Source organism: Rhipicephalus microplus, chromosome 3 (genome assembly GCF_043290135.1).
Source record: "Rhipicephalus microplus isolate Deutch F79 chromosome 3, USDA_Rmic, whole genome shotgun sequence".
Classification (NCBI taxonomy): Eukaryota; Metazoa; Arthropoda; class Arachnida; order Ixodida; family Ixodidae; genus Rhipicephalus; species Rhipicephalus microplus.
Genome location: NC_134702.1, coordinates 138,565,301 through 138,585,208, shown reverse-complemented (window position 1 = coordinate 138,585,208; position 19,908 = coordinate 138,565,301). Strand labels below are relative to the sequence as shown.

General features: G+C 43.6%; 1 protein-coding gene and 1 long non-coding RNA gene across 2 annotated transcripts in view; one reads left to right on the top strand and one right to left on the bottom strand.

Moving 5' to 3' along the window:
• LOC142803950 (uncharacterized) overlaps positions 1 to 19,908 on the bottom strand; it is a 227,908-nt gene that overhangs the window by 120,396 nt on the left and 87,604 nt on the right. The window lies entirely within an intron of this gene.
• The window catches only part of Rnp4F (RNA-binding protein 4F), a 60,868-nt gene that overhangs the window by 28,336 nt on the left and 12,624 nt on the right, over positions 1 to 19,908 (top strand). The window contains exons 10-16 of the mRNA XM_037422135.2: positions 4,777 to 4,848; positions 5,642 to 5,700; positions 7,841 to 7,950; positions 10,156 to 10,268; positions 10,682 to 10,758; positions 11,742 to 11,936; positions 18,630 to 18,723. Coding sequence (XP_037278032.1) covers positions 4,777 to 4,848; positions 5,642 to 5,700; positions 7,841 to 7,950; positions 10,156 to 10,268; positions 10,682 to 10,758; positions 11,742 to 11,936; positions 18,630 to 18,723 — 720 coding nt within the window. The remainder of the gene's footprint in view (positions 1 to 4,776; positions 4,849 to 5,641; positions 5,701 to 7,840; positions 7,951 to 10,155; positions 10,269 to 10,681; positions 10,759 to 11,741; positions 11,937 to 18,629; positions 18,724 to 19,908) is intronic.

Here is a 19,908-nt window from a genome sequence, read left to right as displayed (position 1 = left end):
GTGACGTGATAAAATGATGCCATCACTGCACGCTGCATTGTAATCATATCACTGGAATTGTTCCACAGTGCCCAGCTATAATAATCTGTCAGCTTATCAATAAAGGCTTTTGTCAACCTGCCCTTTCCTCCTAGAGCTGGTTCACTTTTCTGCACATCGCGCAGCCCATGCTCTTCCCGACATGGTAGAGGCATTCTTCTTTGACGATTGGGACTAACCCATAAGCATTATATTGTTGAAGGGCAGAGAATGTGGCCCTATCTCCATCGGATACAATGGTTGTGTAACAGAAGTTGTATTTTCACAAAGAACATGAGAACAGAGTTACCGCTGCCTCAACCTCCATCCTCCCAGGCTTCGTGCCAGTGTCCTCGGGCTTTGGTCCTAACTGGCAGCCGAGGCACTGATTAGACAACACTACGGCATATCCAAAACGAGTCCTGTGTGATACTTGATGACGGCACCAACTCCGATGTAGGATGTATGTCCACTAGACTTGTGCAAATAGTGAATTCTAGGTTCGAAGCGAATGGTGATGTTGATCGAATAATTTTGAATCGTATTTGAATGGTATGTATGACATAAAAAAAAAAGGAATATTTATCAAGACCTAACTAACCTGCACAATATTTCTTTTAAATTGAAATAGCCACTCTATGTAAATGCCATTGTTTTTTTGTTCAAAGGAAGTCGAAACAACCTTGAGTAGTAGTTTCGGTAGGATGCGAGTGATAACCTGTAAAATACTTAACATTTTAAATTTGATTATACTTAAATCATATAAGCCAACATAACAAGCTTAATAAAATGAAGAATTGATTTGAGGGTAACATCTTCCTTTAAAGGGGCCCTTCAGCACTTTTTCAAGTAGCCATGGAGCAGTAAACATGCTTGTTGCCTCACAAATTTATCGCCACAAAGTTTCTAGAATCAGTCCAGTAGGAGCGGAGTTCCAAAAATTTGTCGCACGTTGCAATTGCATTCTCTCTTCTTGTCTCGACAAAATAGCTGGAAGCTAAGCAGGGAGGAATGGTACGGTGAAAGAAAATACGTCACACGCACCTCGTGACCTTGGGAACCATTTTTTTTTCTCTTGAATACGCGGATTTTCCGTGTGATCGCGCACGTACTGGTGGACAAACGACGGTCCCTGGCAACGACGATCGCGCCATGCTCAAGTCAGCCAATGGCTGTGACCAGAGCCGTATATTCCTTCTTGGCTGTGTCAAGTGATTGTTGAACTTGTAGTGTCAATCGACGAGGGAAGAAAGCAATGTTTAGCTTTGAAAATTTATTGTGAATTACAGGCCGCGTGCTGCACTAGAATATTTGCCTGGCATGTTCTCGGTAGCCTTGACTACCGATTGGCAGCATTTTCTGACCAATTGTTGCAGGGCCCCTTTAACTTTGAAGGGGGGCTTTGTGGCAAAGCGATTTTTTTTTTGTATAAATGCTTTCATGGCTTAGCACCTCAATGTTGCAGTGAAACCATCCTTACAGGCAGACTAATATACATTTATTTGTTTATTACGAATACCTCAAAAATATTCGATAATTTTCATTCGAATTGAAGCGAATTCGAATACTCAACTATTCGTTCGAATATTCGCACAAGGCTAATGTCCATGCTTGTGGCAGGTTCCGTCATTGTTCACTGTAATGTCCCTGCAGTAAGATGGATTCATCTTTTTGTACGTCTTTTCCATGGAAGAGCCGTTTCTGCGTATAATTATTTCAGGGTCTGTTTTTGTGACTCCCTGAATTGCTTCAGCTGCCTCTGGAAAGTGTATGGTGCAGGCCACGGTGGGAAACATTCATAGTTGCACGAAAGTCGTTGAGGGTTGTTTGTCCTTTCCCTTTTTGCTTCGTGGCCACGTCGAAGGCCTTTGACTAGTTCTGGCGAGCAGAACAACATGAGCTTGAAACTATTCCACAATGTTCACATACTGGCTAAAGCTTCGTGGTAAGTCCAAGTAGGGTGCTTCCTTGGAACTTCACCCCTGTCGCGAAGCAGCGCAACCACGGGGTCTTGAACAGCAGTTCTCTGAGAGCATCCCTTTGCACCAGGAAATATTTTTTGTCTTCAGTCAAAATGGTGCATCTTCAGGCTCAGGCATCATCGCTTGAAACTTCCTCTCGGTTGCCGGCATAGCGCCGAGTTTTTGTTGCACAGCAACACGTTCACTGTCCTCCGTGGCTAACTCCTTGCACGTCCAAAAACGTGTCTGCAAATGCACAGTCGATCATGTAGTTGCACTGTTTAGAGCCGTGATCACTGCAGTTGGCAAGTACGATGCACCAGGTGCACTTGAGCACGAAACACCGACACCAGCATCACTTGTGACGACTGAGTTTTGCGTTGATGGTGTAGCAATCTCGACGTTGCGATAAGCGTCGATGCACTCATTGTCTTGAAGAGATGAAGCAGAAGCTACTCTGCCGGAAGCACCGATGCTATGGTTGCAGCACATTGGTGTGTGAACGAGCCTATCTGGTGTGTGTACGATCCCTGTCTGATGCTTTTTTGAATTTAACCATTGCTGAGTCCCCAAACTTTGTTATGCCCGCCAATCGTGACTGTCAGTAGTACAATTGGCATCCCGTGACCACGATGAAGGATCGCCTTGTAAAGACGGTAGATCGTCTCGTAATGACGTAAAAGATTGAAGAGCACATCTAAAAACTGACCATGATGAGGGAAAGCGAGACATGCAAAGAATGCCAGCATTGCAAACACCGGAGCAATGAGCTGGTGCATACTGGAGAAACAAATGCTTGATCGTGTGCTGCAGCCGATAGGAGCCACGTGATCCCCAACTTCCTTGAGAGGCACATGCTTCTTTCAGTTGGGGTTTCACATCCGAGCCGCAAGAGACTTCAAAGCTTCGAGAGCCCCCCAACACTAAGATGGCGGCAAGAGGTTGCATGGTTCGGAAATAGCGAGCGCAGAAAGTTTGGCTATTTCAAGAGCTCGCTTAGCACTCGCTGGCTGCCGCAGCACATTATCTAATCTATTTGATGCACATTTGGGATGAATTAGACATTGATATTTACAGGACAGACAAATATGTAATTTCAAAAGATTGACTTCTTCAAGATTTTTTAGTTTTCAGAGGGCACATCTCCCTTTAAAAAGTCACTCTCACGAACTACTGGTGCTGACCAAGTAAAACCTCAGTGATACAAATCTCGTGGTGTTACCAAAAATATTAGTATCATATGAAATTGGTGTCACTAAAAAACATGAAGAATTAATACTATGCAACAAAGGAGAGTTGGCATGCGTTTTGGTTTATTGTTTCTCAGGGCTGAAGCGACATCATGAACAGTTCTTAATGATTGCGAGTAAATTATTAAATACCAATGATCACACTTGTTTGTTTAAAATGGAGTGTGTACTTACATGTGATTGTAATTAATTAATGAACCAGATGTGGTGTTACTCATAACAGTCGGTATCCCCTTCCTTATCTTACTATGCAATTTTTTGCATAACAGCGTAATACTGCGACGAAAGTGACATGAGCACTTTGAATTCAGTAGATAAAGGCCGGGAAATTTTAGAAATGCTCTGTTTCGTTGCTGTTATTTTTTTATTGCGATGGTGTGGGGGGTGTTTTTCGGGAGACTTACGGCTGTGCCGCCCTGTCGGGAGGTTTGCTCAAAATTCTGAAGTCAGAGAGTTGGAATGTTGCAAGACCCTTGCCAAGACTATCCACTTTGTCTCTTAACCTTCTCGTCCACCATTCATAGGAGTTCATGATGGGCCCGCAGTTCAAGTGTCCGTCTTGCTTTATAGAACGTTTGTGAGTACATGGCTCGCATTAATTAACACAGTACGACGATGCTGCTGCCTTGACCGCAGCAGCACGTGTTGGCACCTTGGAAAAAAACAAAACAAAAAAAAAATCGTGGTGTAACTTTAACATTGAAGGCACATTAATTTTTTCATGTTTCATGCACTCACCCTCTCAGGCAACTACGCATAACTGATAGTCGTGCAAGTGCGCATGCGCCTGCGCATGATTGCTGCATCTCCTGTGACAGCACGGGCAGCCCCTGTTCGTACCTGCACGCTAAAATATATATTCATATTAAATGTTACGGAGTAAAAATTGGTTCGCAGCAGCCATACTTCAATGAACTGCAGGCTAAGAAGTCTTGGCCAAGACTACAGCCATCTGCGTACAATCTGTGAATGTATCACTGAGATTTGACTGTGGTTAGTTTCTGTCTAAGCCTCTTCGGGGCCTATCCACGTGCTACCCACTCAGCCGCACCGCACATGCAGGGACGCCTGCTGTACATAAGCGGAGGGCGAAAGAGCAAATCGGCGACGCTCTTTTGCTTTCCGCTTTCGTGCGGCAGAAGTCCGGACATGTGTGGTGCGGCTATGCGGATAGCGTGTGGATAGGCCCTAAAGCAGTGATGTTGCTACAGTGCGAACAGGATAAAACAAATAAATGTTCAAAACAACAATATAATCGGAAATCAAGGTGCGCCGCATGAGTTCTGTTGTTATCTGTCTTATGTACAAGTTTTAAGAAACAAAATCTGTCATTATGCACGACATGGAAAAACAAGGTGCAGTGGGATTCACCACTTTGTTCACGCTTCGCAGAGGTCTTGTCGTGCATATTGTATGACAAGGGAAAAATAAAGGGACTACGGATAACGCGTTTGTGCTGAATAAAAAAAAAAGGCGGGGGGGAGAGGGGGGGCTGAGATTTTGAGGGTCATTATTTGTTGAAAAGGTTGAAATCTCTGCTGCCACAGATGAACTGCTGGCCCCTTACGTGGAAGACCTGCGAGCTGCCTTCCAAAAAGCAGTTGAACACCTTTTGCAGTGTGAGTATGGCTGCCAAATGAGAGTTTCTCCCTCTGGCTTATCTATTTTGTGCTGCACTTTACCAGAGATGCACACTTTGTAGGCACTCTTTCATTTGGGATACAGTTTTCTGTATTATGTTTGTCTGCTGTGGTAAGGATGTAGCTAGGACCTGAGGTGGGCCTGTTAATTCTTGTTGTTTGTGTTTTAAATTTCCAAGTCATATCTTTCCTCTTCAGTTTAAAAAGCAGTAGCAGAAATAATAATCAATCATCAGTGAATTTTGTTGCATCATCTCATACAGGTTCTAAATTTTATGTAAAAGGAACGTTTTATTCTTTATTGCTTCTTCTCTCAGAATTCGTTGGGAAGTCAAATAGAGAAAATGTAAGTATTTTATGGTGTAAGGCAGTCACCATACAATAAGCAATCATTCTTAATTGTTGACTTTTATGGAAAAAATTAGCATCTAAATTCACTGCAGTTCTTCCAACTGATTTACTGAATATCATTAAAGAACCAAGCGGTAGGTGAGTTCTGCACCTGTTCGTGCTCTGTTCCTCTTTTCATGTTTTTTGCCCAAAACGTCATCCACAATGAATGCCTTTGGAGTGCCCTATCTTGGGCGGTATGCAAACCATAGTGCATGACCGCAAAAGGTAGAAAATACAGACGGCACTTGATACCACTGCTCGCGTTCCCTGCTGGCATCAATTATGGTTCAAACATTTCTTTCCTTCACTCCTCTGGCATAAGCCTACACCTTGTTTGACGCGACAGTTGTGAACTTTATGACCCACTTTCTTTTCACAGATGCGGCAACAGAGGGTGATGTATGTGGCCCTGTGCTCAAGTATTGGGCAAAAGTAGAGGTAGGTGTACGTTTTTGGCCGCTGAAATGTCTTTCAGTCACTTATTCAGCTTGTCAGAGTGATATCTCGTGATCTTAAACAGCTAGAGCTGTAATTATTTTTTAAACACACAGCCCAAACTGTGTGTCACATAATTTGGGCGTGAGTTAAGAAGGGAGAACACAATTCTCATTTTCTGCTCGTATATTTTTTAATATTAACTTTGTTTTTTCTTTGTAGTAGTAATGATGCATGCTTTTAATTTTAATCGATTCCAGAATGACTAGTTGTGACATAATTGGAAAGCTGTTTGTAATGTTGCACTTAAGGTATATATATTTTACAGTTGCTGCAAGTTCCACTTTCTGCTAAATGGATCTTTCTCTACTGTCACCGTTAACAGTAGAGAGGTAGCTTTGTGTATTTTAATAACTAGTTTACCTTCAAGAAAAATGCTTGTTTAAATTCAGTATGAAAAACTAAACAAGTCTACAAAATTTCATCAGATTCGGATATTAAATATTGCACAATTTCTCCACATGCCATTTCCTCCGTTTGTTTCGATAAGCAGGTCAGCTGTGAAGCTCTATTGTGTTTGCAGTTAAACTCGTGCATATTAATCTTGAGGAGGATTACAAGCACAAGGTTTTTTGATATTTCGATAATTTGAAAAGCTTATGTGAAAACTTGGCACAACCTGGACAACAGTTATAATCCAGAAAAGCATGAATATGCTAGTTTCTTCAATGCCATGTTGAAGACATTAATGTTTAATTATTTTAAAACACAACTTGTAAGGCATCAAGGACTTCACAAATTCTCGTGGAATGCTGTCGTGTCCCTCGTTGTAGTGGTCTAGTGGCTAAGGTACTCGGCTGCTGACCCTCAGGTCGCGGGATCGAATCCCGGCTGCGGCGACTGCATTTTCTATTGAGGCGAAAATGCTGAAAGCCTGCGTGCTCAGATATAGGTGCACTTCAAAGAACCCCACGTAGTTGAAATTTACGGAGCCCTCCACTACAGCGTTTCTCATAATCAGAGGGTGGTTTTGGTGCGCTAAACCCCAAATATTAATGATCAATGTTGTCGTGTCCATGTTGTAGTGGAAGATCTTTCACTTCTTTAAAGCAGCATGTGGTTTTTCTAATAACAAATGGCCGCAACTTGCGTGCTTCACCAAAAGGTGGTTAGTTCCTTTCGCTTGTAGTAGGCTTCACCGAATTATACAGCTGTTCGATTCTGTGTAATGTGGCAATGCCTACGAAGCAAATTTGTTATTTTGAAGTCGAAACCAGTCACCTACTGAATGGGTCATTCATATTTTTGTAATGCACACATTCAGGGGTGCTGTGTCAATTTGATACAATTCCCCATTTTTGCGCCGAGCTGCGTCAAAACCATGAAATTTGCTAGAATTGCACCTTCGTGTGCCAAAATGTCCCTTGTGCCTCAAATTTTTTTTTAACTAACTTGACCGAGAAATGGAGGCCACATGGCCACCTGCAGTTTGCATGAGCGGTCAGTCCAAGTGCTCAGACCGTAAGCCTAAACCACACTCCAAGAGGAAATCGAGTATTTGGGGAGTATTTCTGTCACGCAACAATAATCGTCATTTTTTTCATGTAATTTTTTCGCATTATCGCCACGGTTTCGGTAATCATGGTCACGAACTGTGCGGGCTTATCAGTGTGACATGGCATTCTTGAAAGGAAAGTGGGCAGTGCCAGGTTTTCAGTAAAAGAAACGCGAGCAGATGAGATGACGATTATTGTTGGGTTGCATAACTACCCCCAAAGTACACTATTATTTCTTGAAGTGCATGTTGGAGATATATACTCATTAGATCAGGACACTCAATCTATGCAATCAACCTAATAGAGTAACAACGCCACCCGCTCGTCAGTTGGCTGATCGTAGCGTATACCTATCGGTGGGATGATGCAACTTCGAGCCAAAAATGCAGTGCCGTAGTCAACAACGCTTCGCGGGAAACATCAATTTCCTAGTCGGGAAATGTGGATATGGCATTTTATGAACTAAAACTGAAAGCGTGTGCTGCGTTTCTCGCACGCGAACAAACTTGACGTGCTGCGAATGCCAATGTTGCCGGAGATAATGTGTTAAAATGTATTTTTTCTTCCTTTTAATTGTGCCCACACAGGCCAAGGTTTGCCACAATCTTCCCCGAGCTCGTGAGCTCTGGAACGACATCACCAACCAGGGACGTGCCACTGATGCCCAGACATGGCTTGATTATGCAAATTTTGAAAGGTGCCCTTGGTTCTCTCACCGCTCATTGTCTTGTTTATCTCGTCAGAGTGCTACAATAGCATAGTAACTTGAAATCTTGGCTCTAAAGGGGCAAAATTGATGTGCATTGCAAGGGTATCTTCATTTAAATGTTCCGTAATTCTTTCCAATGAGGGTGCATGATTTCTCTATAATTTTGCGGAGCATCTGCTGATTCCATATCAGTTTTCTTATATTGCTGTAACAGTCTCACAAGCAAGATATGGAAGTATTGGAATGCATATGGAATGTTTCAATAGGGATGGTTGCCTCCCGTTCCTTTTAATTCAAACTGCGCAGTGACCTGGCAACACTGGTTGCGTCAGCTATCTTTGAACCAACATAATTGTAAACTGACCGTAGGATATTAAACTTGGCAATAGTTGTGTGAAGTTGTTTGATCTGCTACAACTAGCCTAGCCCTTCGTTGTTCAGTGGTTAATGAACAGCAAACTTTACTGTACTGTGACATTTGATACTATTTGTCAAGGTGGCATTATCAAATGGCAATCCTTTTTGAAAACCAGAACCCCTTCTGCCATGCTTGTTTTTGTGGAGATCTGCCCTCGGAACCTGACGTAAAAAACCTGGGAGATTGCTCAATTGCTCTCTACTTTTCTCGATCCTTTAAAACCACCTCCTATCTCAATGCAATGCTTTAGATTTGTTCTGTCTGCTGTAAAAAATTTGTTTCGTGCATAGGTAGCTTGGGTACTTCTGCTCTTTGACATGTAGTACTCATGTGTTGTTTGACATGCAGATTTATTGTTGTAGCATGCTAGTGTGAGCTACGAGAATTTGACCAGAAGAAGACTACGCATTAAGCGCAAGATTGTTGTGCATGTTCTTGTTCGCGTCTGACTATGTAGCTTCAGGCGAAATACTATATTGTTTGTGGTCTTGCAGCATAGACGTCTGTCTGCCTGTCTCCACAAATTGGAATAGGCATTCATTTATGTTGTGCCCATTTCTGCAAAAACAGTTCAGTTATCACACAATTGTAGGTGGTATTGCCAATGAGTAGTTAGCTTTTGCATGCATGCTGTCTTCCTACGATATAGTTTGGTAAAGTGGTCTGTTGCATTCTGAAAAGTCATAATTTGGCTACGTACGTAGTTAACATTTAAGTTTTAAATGTGAAGCATTTCTTAGCGAGCTTCGGTGACTGAGCGTACCTACCTACCTACCTACCTGTGGGTGGGTGGGTGGGTGGGTGGGTAGGTAGGTAGTTAGATAGGTAGGTAGGTAGGTGGGTAGGTAGGTTGGCATGCGTCAAAGCATTGCGTTGCTTTGACGCATGCGCATTTTAGCCCGTCCGGCGTCCCTCCGTCACGAAAAGAGGGAGACGCAGTGTTCTCTGGGTAATGCATCGGCGTGAAATGCAGCATGTTGCATTTCGCGCCGGTCACCATCGGGCAGCGTTGACGGACGCTAGGCGCGCCTGGCGTCAGACTACAGAGGGCTCGCGTTTTGCTAACGTAGCGTCGCTACGTTATATATTGGGCCTCTCATGATGCGCTCGCGGCCGTTTTGCTAGCTCCACATATACCAAAATTGGTGTTACGTGAAGTCAACGGATGACGGAATATATGACTGGTGCAAACATGATAATCCTGACACGCGTGTCATATAAGAACATGACAATATACCAAGCGCATAGCGTGTTAGCGGCCATTTCGCTAGCTCTACATATAGTAAATTTGGTTTCACGTGACGTGAATAGATGATGCAGGTAAACGACACATTCAAACATGATAATCATGACACGGAAGTCATGTACGGCATCATTTACCTCCACCTTGTAACTTTGTGCTGATTTTAAAGTGACATATCAACATTTCTCATTCATGCTTCGCATATCATCGATGTCTCAAAGTGGGTTCATCCAACCACATGCTGCAATCGGCTAGCCTGTATCTTTTCTCATATAATAGGGTGATTGCCCTGGAAAGGCATGAGTTAGGAGATAATCAGAATTAAAACCTCCAACGAAAATGAAATATATCAACTGTGAAGATTTTGTGAAACATGCACGGATTTTCTCTGTATCTTGTGTACTATAGATGAGTGGGAAAAAGTTCTTTTCTTTCACTTTCCGTGATGTTTTAAAGTGCATTGGAGCTAAGTAATATTTTTAAAGGATTTCTTTGAATGTGCACCTGCAACATTCCCTCGTTTTTTGTGCAGGACTTTTGGGGACGACAAACACTACCGGAAGGTTCTGTTCCGAGGCATGTATGCCGCTGTTGACTGGCCTGAAACCCTCGGAGATCTACTGCTGCTCTTCGAGCGCGAGGAAGGCAAGTTGCAGCTTTCTTTGCAATTGCAGTATCCCTTGACTTTGCTAATTGCAGACCCAGCATGTTTATGGCATGTATAATCTTTTTCTGGCCTGTTGTACCCCTGATAACAGAACAAACATGGTTGGTCTTCATTCATCTTGTTCAATGCAAGGAACAATACGGATGACCCATCCATGTGTGCTTCTATGTCAATTGTGTTATATATTGCGCTGGGCAGGGTTAATTCAAAGATGTTTAAAACTCAACAGCCATGCAATGTTTTACTGCATTGAAATTCTAGTGGTTTAGATCATGTACATACGGAGAGCAGCTTTCCATATAACCTACTCTCTTACACTGTGTGTCTTGCACTTGTGTAGTAGGCTGTCCACTTAGCAATGGGTGTGCTAACAAGACTCAATCTATTTCAGGAACCTTGGAAACCTTGGACACGGCAACAGAAAAGTATGATGCCCACATGCGGAGGGTGCTCGACAAGCGAGAAAAAGTGAGCAGAAAGTGCCAAAATTTTCTTGGCCAGCAGAACAAATATCAGAATGCCTTGCAAGTACCTTGGACTTCTTTTCTTCCAAAGTGTTCAATCACTGGGAGCAGTACTATGTTACTGTTCTATAGACGGATGCTGTTCCAAAGCTCTTCTTGCTTGCCGGTCTTGGTGTTGCCATGGGCACTGCCTCCACACAAGTGCATATATTCAAAGCACTTTCCTGCTTGCAATTTCATAAAAAAAATGAGCTGCCTCATGTGCATGTGTTACTTAATCATGTCTTTCAGAGGCCAGCATTAGATATTCGGGTTCATGTGCTGCGAGGCTTGATTTGAGCGGTGCTCATAGCGTGGCATCACCAGGCAATGTTCAAGGCCAAATGGTTCCTTCATGCCATCTTAAGTCATGTGCCCCTCATGTACTTACGTAAAAGTCTTTCGTTCAACTTTCATGACTTGAATAAATACTTTCCAACTTTGTCATTACAGTATCTGGCCTTGCTTGCATAGTTGTGTATTACTTTTACTGCATTATCTGGTCTTGTTCACTTAAAGGCTTCTGCAGCGATACGAACTTCCATTTTGTAAGCTTTCTATTTTCCAATATTTATTCTTGTGTAACAACTTAGTGTTTTCTTTGTGCTGTCTTTCTCATGCCATTCTTTTCCGATATGGCACTCAAAATTGCCCGGCATTCGGCACTTACCGTAAATAGCAGCAAAATGTTCTAACATTTTCCGGCCAATCACTGCATTGAAGGATGTTATCGCCTGTACTTACTTATTTTATTTGCATCTTTACTTGGTAAACACTACATGATTATCATGATGTACGAGACGAAACAAAAGGCAATGCCGAGAGTCATCAACTAGGCCTCTGGTACTGCCGGAGTCGGCTTGTGTCCAGTATTTTGGTTAAATTGGGAGGCACCCATCGTGTCCAGTACTGGATAATAATTAGCCTATTGCTTATTGGCTTCTCTAGGCAGCTGCACGAGAGGCAGCTCGGGAAGCCGAGCAGGAGGCACAGAAGAAAATCCACCGAGCCGAGAAAAAGGCCGAGAAGAAAGCCGAACGGCATGCCGAGAGGCGGCGAGAAGCCGAGGCCAAGGTTTTCCAGAGAGAGACACCTGGCCAAGCAAAGCGGAAAGCACAGCCACCAGAGCCCCCTGATGCTCAGGTGCGAATAAAAATTGCTAGCTGGCAGAGGGGCCCTACCATAGAGTTTCATACAATAATGGCTAGAGGGGAACCTGGCACTATTGTCTATGCGAGCTCCTTCACCGGCGCTTGTAACCTCATGGAAATATGGGAAGTACAAGCTTTGGATTTGCTTTGGATGGATCATGTTCTTGAGATTTGCGACGTTAGTTTGCCAAGTGTAAAACGAAGCGATATGAAATTATACTCGATGGAAACTTGCTTTCATTCTTTTTAACGTAGGCTGTATGCAAAAAGTTTGTGACGATGAAGTAGAAGTGAAGCCTGGATAAATTTAATTACCAGGGTATTCATGACTCTGCCATTGTGTTCCAAATTTGGCATGAAGATATAATAAATTATATTTTGCAACACTCGATAACAAATATTTTTGTTTCTCCCTCGAAAGTATGCATTATCTATTTATGGAATAACAGTAAAGTACTAAGGGAGAAACACTTAACGTTTGGTCTGCTGCGATGCCAGGTGCACCTTTGGGTGCGTCTGTCCATGTTGTTGTGAAGTCGAGTCAGAGGAGCATGACAGTGCATCTACTTAGTTTTGTCGTTTTGCAGTCAATTTAAACAAGTTTTGGTGAGAAGCGATTATGAAAACACGTGAACTCTATGCAATATCCTGCACCTGTAGTGGTGAGTGGACGACGCCTCACTTAAACCATTAAATACGACTTGTAAAGCTCCAACGTCGCAGCAAATCGGGACACCCAGTGATCTTGAGCTTCTTTGAACAACGAAGGCACTGCTTCAGTGCTTTGCACCGCACCCCACTACCCACACTGCGAGAAAGATGAAACTGAAACTGTAGAGAGATTTGTAGACAGTTCACTAGCTAACACGATCTAATCCAAAGCCTGTACATCCCATCATTCCCATGGGAGTAGAACGATCGCAGCGCTAGATTCTTCTCTAGGTATTATTGTATGAAACTCATGGGGCCAAACAATGCTCATCAACACTTATTTTTATATTTTTATTTCTTTGTGCTCATCAGTGCCTGCTAAGGTAATAACCATATCACTCCACTTCTCTATGTTGATACTGTGGATATTGTGGCTTGATAGCATAGCTGTGTATGCAGGGATAACAGAGTTCCCTATCCCAGGTGTGCTGAAGAAGGTGCAGGTTTTCGTTACTGCAGGTTGTTGGACCTTCTATAACATTGTTGAGCAAAGACGAAATTCCTGGTAAATGCCTATTTTGTTCCTTGTCTCTGTTGTGCCACTTTGATATATTGGCATGAATTTTAGAGGCTAAGAAGGGCTTTTATAGCACGTTATAGTGCCTATAATTGCCTATTTTTGGCATTTGTGCATAAATTTATATAAGAGCTATAAATTCCTATTTTCCTAATCGGTGCCTATAGAACACTATTTAACCTCGGTCATCATTTTCGAGTACAGTTTGAAACCCTTATTCATGTTGGCAGTTATAATTGACTTATCGCAACTCTATTGGGCCCAACCTTTAGTTGTGTAGTGAAGAAGTAGTGCACCCTGCAGAGCTCCGCAGCCATATCATAGGAGTGGCTCGGGCTGGACGTTGCTGCTGTACGTTCAAGAGACTTTCGAAAAGCAGCAGAGAAAGGGGATGCACCAGCAATCGTGCGCTCATACGTCGCCAGTGGTTGGAAGAAGGGGAGACGCAACTTCTGCACTCCTAAAGGGGAGCACGTTCTAGCATATGCAGGGGCTGAGAGAAATGAAGGTGGCAAGAAGATAGTGGCATGCCAGCCGAAGATGCGGCGAGTGCCGCTTGTCCAGTTCAGTGTCCCCAACTGATTCAAGCACCTTCTTGAAGACCTGGGTGTGGCGGTGGGCGGGGAACAGAACAGTTTTCTCTGTGCAGCCGTCGCAAGGGGGACAACGAATGTGAAACCTTCAAGGGCCATAAGGGGAAAGGAGATGGCAGAACAAAAGTAGAAAAATAGGATGCGTACGTGGCTTTGGTTTCGTCTGTAATTAACTTCTTAAAGAGCGCTTTACCAGGTCACATTCGAAATTTTAGTTAAAATATGGAAGCTGTTGCAAGCCCAGTGAAGCGTGTTGTACCAAAAGAACTCTTAATTGACTCATTACGAGCGGCAAAAACACGAGGTGAGGGGGGGAGCTTGAAACCCTTGCCACTCACTCCGTGTAGACTTCGCAAGCCAAATTCCTTCCCTGCCCTCTTCGGTGTCAGAGAAACTTTGAGCCGGAAGATCACATGACGCAGAACCATCAACACGTCATGCGCACGCCACATCACACGCACATGAACGTGCTCGAGCCAGGTCATGCACCCGAGTGGTGTTGTGTTGTTTCGGCGTTCTTTGTAGTGCGCTGCCTGTTTTTTGTGGGACGGATCCCTCAGTGCACACACGTTTGGAGAGGCTTACATGGATCATGTATCCCTACCACAATACACATCGTTGCACCGCTGGAAATGCTGTAAGGGATGATGCACCAGGCTTTGTCAAGGCTAGTGCCAGCAGGACATAAAAACGGCGTTAACATGTTTGCAAATGAAGTGGGGGCAGCTTAGTCTCACATCTCATGCGATTCGTAGTAAAACAGTGGTAAAAACACATGCAGACTCGGTTTGTATGTTTTGATATAGCATTAAGTTTCATTCTTTTATTCAAGGCAACAGTTTGCTCAATTTACACATCGCCTTGAATAATTCTCGCAGTGTCACATTCTACTGTGAGCGATGTCACTGCTCAAATGTCTACACAGAGCAGCAACTTTATGACACAGAAAACTGCGCAGGACCATTTTTTTTTGTACATCACCTCCTTCACATCTGGACACTCAGTTTCGGGGCGTTCAGTTCGAAGTTTCACCGCTTAAGGGGGGAAGAGGGTTTTAAATTTTTTTTTTATATTTCTTGACCAAATTCAATGAAAATTGTAACCCAGACAGAGTTTTTCAAGCTGATTTCAAAAATATAATTGCTTTTGAAATTGGTTGGCCAGTTGCAGAGATAATTAAAATTAATCCTATATTGTTTATCAGAACAATGGAAAGGCAATTATTGGCCAGAATATTAATATTGACATATGGCTAGATACTATGAAGTGTAATTAACACAAATGTAGGATTACTTTTTTAATATTACAAGTATTACCAATTTTATAGCAATTTGAAGTTTAATCTCCAGATATCTCTATCAAGCGATTAAATTAGTACCAAGAATAAAAATTTAGAAAGACTAGATTGAAAAATCTGTTCCTACATTTGTGTAGGAGACATATGTAGCTACATGCCACCACAAGAATTGTGGCTCTATGTGACCTCAAGACCAAGATATCGCTTTGGCAAGTTTCAAAAACATCGAAAATGACATTCTGAGAAAACGTCAAAAAACAAAATAGGCTCATATTTAATACAGAAAATCACAAACTATTTACAATGTTCACAAATGGCCTAGCATCAGTACCCTCCAGGAACATAGTCTGTCTGTTTAGAGTCATTTCGGTGTTGTTTTCGTAGCACACGCTGCAAGTTTTCTGCAGAAGCATGCTTGCGTGCGCATGCTTCAGCACGGTGGCGATCTTTTTCACTCATGCGCTTGGTCAACTGTTGGCCAGGGTTTAGCTGAAGTTCTTGAAGTATGGCTGTAGAAGCTTTTTCATACCCAGAATTGAACTTCATTACAGCCTCTGCCACAGCAGCTTGCACAGCAAACAATGATGCATGTTTCTCCTTCGGCGCCAGTGCCCAAATAATTGAGTGGAGACACTCGTTGTTATTTTGGGTCTTCCCTCTTAGGCATCGCCGAAGAAGCGATTCATCAGACAAACGTCTGTAAACTGGAAGAAGCGCCTCACATACATGGGGTGGCAGATTGTGGCGGTGTTTTGGAGCAGGCTCACCTTTGGCCTTTGCTGCGTTTTGGCGGCACCATGAATCTGGGCCCTCTGGACAGAGAGTGTGGTTAGAAGTGACATCGTTTGAGGTGATGTGGTAGTATGTGGCCATGACTGCTTTATGCATGGCCTTGACATCACCTTTGTGCGATTTCAAGGCCCAGCCATAGTAGCTGCTGAGCTTGGTGATAAGCTCACCAGTCAGCTTTCCTTTCCCACCGAGACTCTCTGTACCAGAGGACTTCTGCTTGGAAACTAGATTTCGCAGTGCTGTGCCCATTCTCTTGTGAATGTGGTTAACACAATCTTCCTTGTCCACGGGTATGTATCCATAGACTTTCGCATCTTGAAGAGCAAGGTAAGCGCGGCTGTCACCATCCGACAACAAGGTCGTGTACCGCAGCTTATGCTTCTGCAGCGATCTTTGGAAGAGGATCAGTGCCGCTTCCACCTCCATCTCCCCAGCTTTTTTGTCCGTGTTTTTCTGGCATGCGTGTGCCTCCTTCCAAGCCTGGTAGGCAGGGTCAACTTCTTTTGGTGCCCGTGCGCACCCAGCACAGAAATTGCTGAGCACTACATAATCGAGCACAAATCCTGTGTAGAGCTCAATTACGGTGCCGACGCCGATATGAGACGAGTGGCCGCGCGTCATCCATGTGCCATCGAACGATATAGCGATGTTGTCCGGGCTGTTTATATTTAGGTCACGGTACAAATCGCGCACTAATTGTGCACATGTCCCCATCAACTTTTCTGCCCCATCGGTTGCCGCGGGGACGAGTTTCGTTTTCAAGTGTCCCTGCCATGTTTTATTGTGCATTCCTCTCTCCGAAATGTTCATCGCCGCAAAAATGTCGTTCATTGCGGTTTGCCCGTTTCCGGTGCTCTGCATTGCACGCTCCGCAAGGATGTTTATGACAAAAGGCCTGAGCTTTGCTTTGCCGCTCACGCGCGGCGAGCTCCATCCCTGCACATTATCGCCGCAGATCGCACATTCGGCAACAAACTTCACAGCAAGGCCAAAATCCCGCTCACCTTTTCGCACCGTGAGGTTACCACCACAAATTGTACACTTGCAACTGGTAGACGCCAGCAGCGCGTTCATCGAGTCGTAACTAGCGATGAAAAAACTTGTAGCGAGATCGTTGCTAGCTTGTGTGGCAGCGTCATCACGATCCAAAAAGTCAGATTTTCGGGCAGTAGCAGGAGTTGAAGCAAGTACATTAAGTTTTTCTTGAGCTTCACTCTCTATACGCCGCAAATCTTCTGGCTGCAACATTGCAGTGTCGTGCCGAAACGACGACGAAGACCCGCGGCGGTTGTCAAGAGCGCTTTGGGGGACTAGGCCTAACACGCCCGCATCGGCGCCGCTCGACTCGGGAAGCACGCCGTTCTCCGCATGGTCAGGAACTGGTGGTGGCACAGCAGCGCATTTCTGGAAGTTGTACGGAGTCTTCCTCTTCCTTTTTGTTCCGAATTTGTACTTCGTAGCGAACTTCGGCGACGGCGTCGACATCGTTGCTCACGTGCGAAAACCAGTTGACGCGTACGGTGTGCGCACAGTCGCCGCGGAGTGATGCAGACGATGCCTGTCAGGCCAATGGCGTGACCCGCTGCGGGTCACGTGCCGTAACTGGCCAATTACTGCGCGTGTTGGGACTTCTTTTTGAATCGGGATATCTTCACAGCCAACGCGCGCTCGGAGCCGAAAATGGCGCGAAAATCAAGACGAGAGGCTGCGCTTTCAAACGATATATGATTCGCGGCTGTCGGACAAATATGACGGCCGTCGCGTGTCACGGAAAAGGCGCTTTATTTACCAAATTCTTGGCTCATATTTAGCTGGCACTGGTGCTAAAATTGATATTACGGCTAAGATATCGTTTCAAACTGCATAAAACTTGGCGAAATGGTAGAATATTGGATGGAAATAGCAAAACTGCCATTTCCAAAAAATCAACTTTTTGACGATTTTTCGGCTTTTAAAACCCGTGTCCCCCCTTAAAGGGGCACGTAGCATTGCTAATCCTGGTAGATGCGAACGTAAGTGCCCAGTGCATGCGTTGCACTTGCAGCTCGAAATGCAGATACCCAATGGGGGCTCTGAAAGGTGTTCAGAGGGAGAGGAGAAATCAACCCTTTGCGATTAAACCAGGCCAACATAAAGTTAAAGAACTTGTCTCGCCTTTTAGCAGTCTGACTAGTTGCTTTTGTGCTGCCCTTCTTAGCCATGCTGAATAGAGAGACCCAAGAGTGTGTTTATTCGACGTTGGACACTTGACTCCCCATGCTACAATAAAAAGAGAGACTGTTTTTTCTGTTTTGCAAACTATGAGGGGAAAAGGACAATTGCATGGCTACTATAAACCGTTGGCGGCTTTGTGCCAGGATAAACTATCACATTTTCTGCTTTCCTGTCGTAGATGCATGTCACACATATTTTTCTTTGAAATTATCTGAATTTGTGTGAAAGCTTATTGTGCCTATATTTACAATTTTGGGGGCCTGTTTCACATGTAGCAGTGTAACATGTGCTGGCAAGATTAATTGCACTGAATAATGAGCGGTGAAACTTTCTTTTTAATTTGCAGAATGTAATTTTGGTGAGTTTTTCTGTTTCATAAACATCTGTCAGTGTTTATTGGCCCACAAAGAACCGATAGGGCCGACTTGTGTTGAGTGGGGTTCGAGGGGCTTTTGGAGGTGGGTTCTTCGAAGTTTCAGGCTTCGCTAGTGACCTATGCCTATTGCTCTATGCACATCATGAAAATTGTTCATCTCACTCATTCTCTTTCTGTTCTTTCAGGAGCAGGCAACGGATAAAGATGGCTTCAAAGTGCCATCAGTACCTGCTGCCAAAGCCACAGCTGTAGAGGGACCACCTTCTAAGAAACAAAAAAGTAGGTAGGACTTGTACATCGGTAGTATTGATTGCTTGCTATTGTGAACTGCTTTTGTGAACAAATGTTTACAGAACTTGGATCTCGGCTTAAAAGTTAAATGTTACCAGTTTGTAAAGAGTAAAGTGCAGAAGGGCAAACATTGGTGTCGGAGCAACTGGTTAAGTTTTTTTATCATCTGGTTATATTAGCATGGAATACAAAGAATACAAAGGGCAAATGTGCAAATTACAGGACAGAGAACTGCAAGATGAAAATTATGTATAGAAGGACAATAATAAATAAAGTCTGGCTTCACATTTAGAAAGAGACCTTTAGTGCAAATTGCACTGACACATTGCTCCTTTAGTGAAACGGAGAACGAGAGGTCTTGTGCGGAGGAGGGCTTCAAGGGATGAGCAGAGAGCTACTGGAATTGGTGCCAGTGAAAGTTTGACTAGATGCTTCTATTAAAAAACAAATACCAAATAAATTTGAAAAAAAAACATTATTTTAAATATTTCAGAGAGAGTGCCTCTTTAGAGTATGTGGATGGCCATGTTTGAGAATCTGGCAGATTACATGTAACACGAAAAAAATTTAATACGGTAGTTGGCAGTCATCTACAGCTTGTAGAGTCTAGTCTGTGGTCGGTTGCACAGGAGTAAATATTTAAGCTTACCTTGATTCTAATCCATACATGGAAGGCATGCAAGCATACGATTTGTGTGCACTTGGCACCTGCACCATGAGCATTTGCAGGTGCCTTCAACTTGTAAAACATTTAAATAATAATGCTATCGCAGCACTTGATGAGGTTTTAAGTTACCGTCACAGCTATGTGTTCATTTACTGCCACCACTAAAACTTTTGCCTATGTTTGTGCCCATTCTGCAGCCAGCTTTTAAAGCTGCTAAGTTCATAATTGGGTGGCCACGCCATGTATGTGACCATGCAGTAGTGTTACGTGCCATCTAAAAAGCTCTCAACTTACGTATGTAAAGGGGAAAAAAGTTCACGCGAAGAGATGGATAGGTGGGCTAGTTGATAGTTCGTATTTGTTCACAGAAGTGGTTGCACGGGATTAAGAACGACAGATGAGAAAGAACCGCACAACGTAAGCGCTTGGGTTGTCTGCTTCTTGTTCGCCGACCTTGGTTTTGTACTCCCATTTCTGTGAATGAATAATGCGCACGCCATAAATGC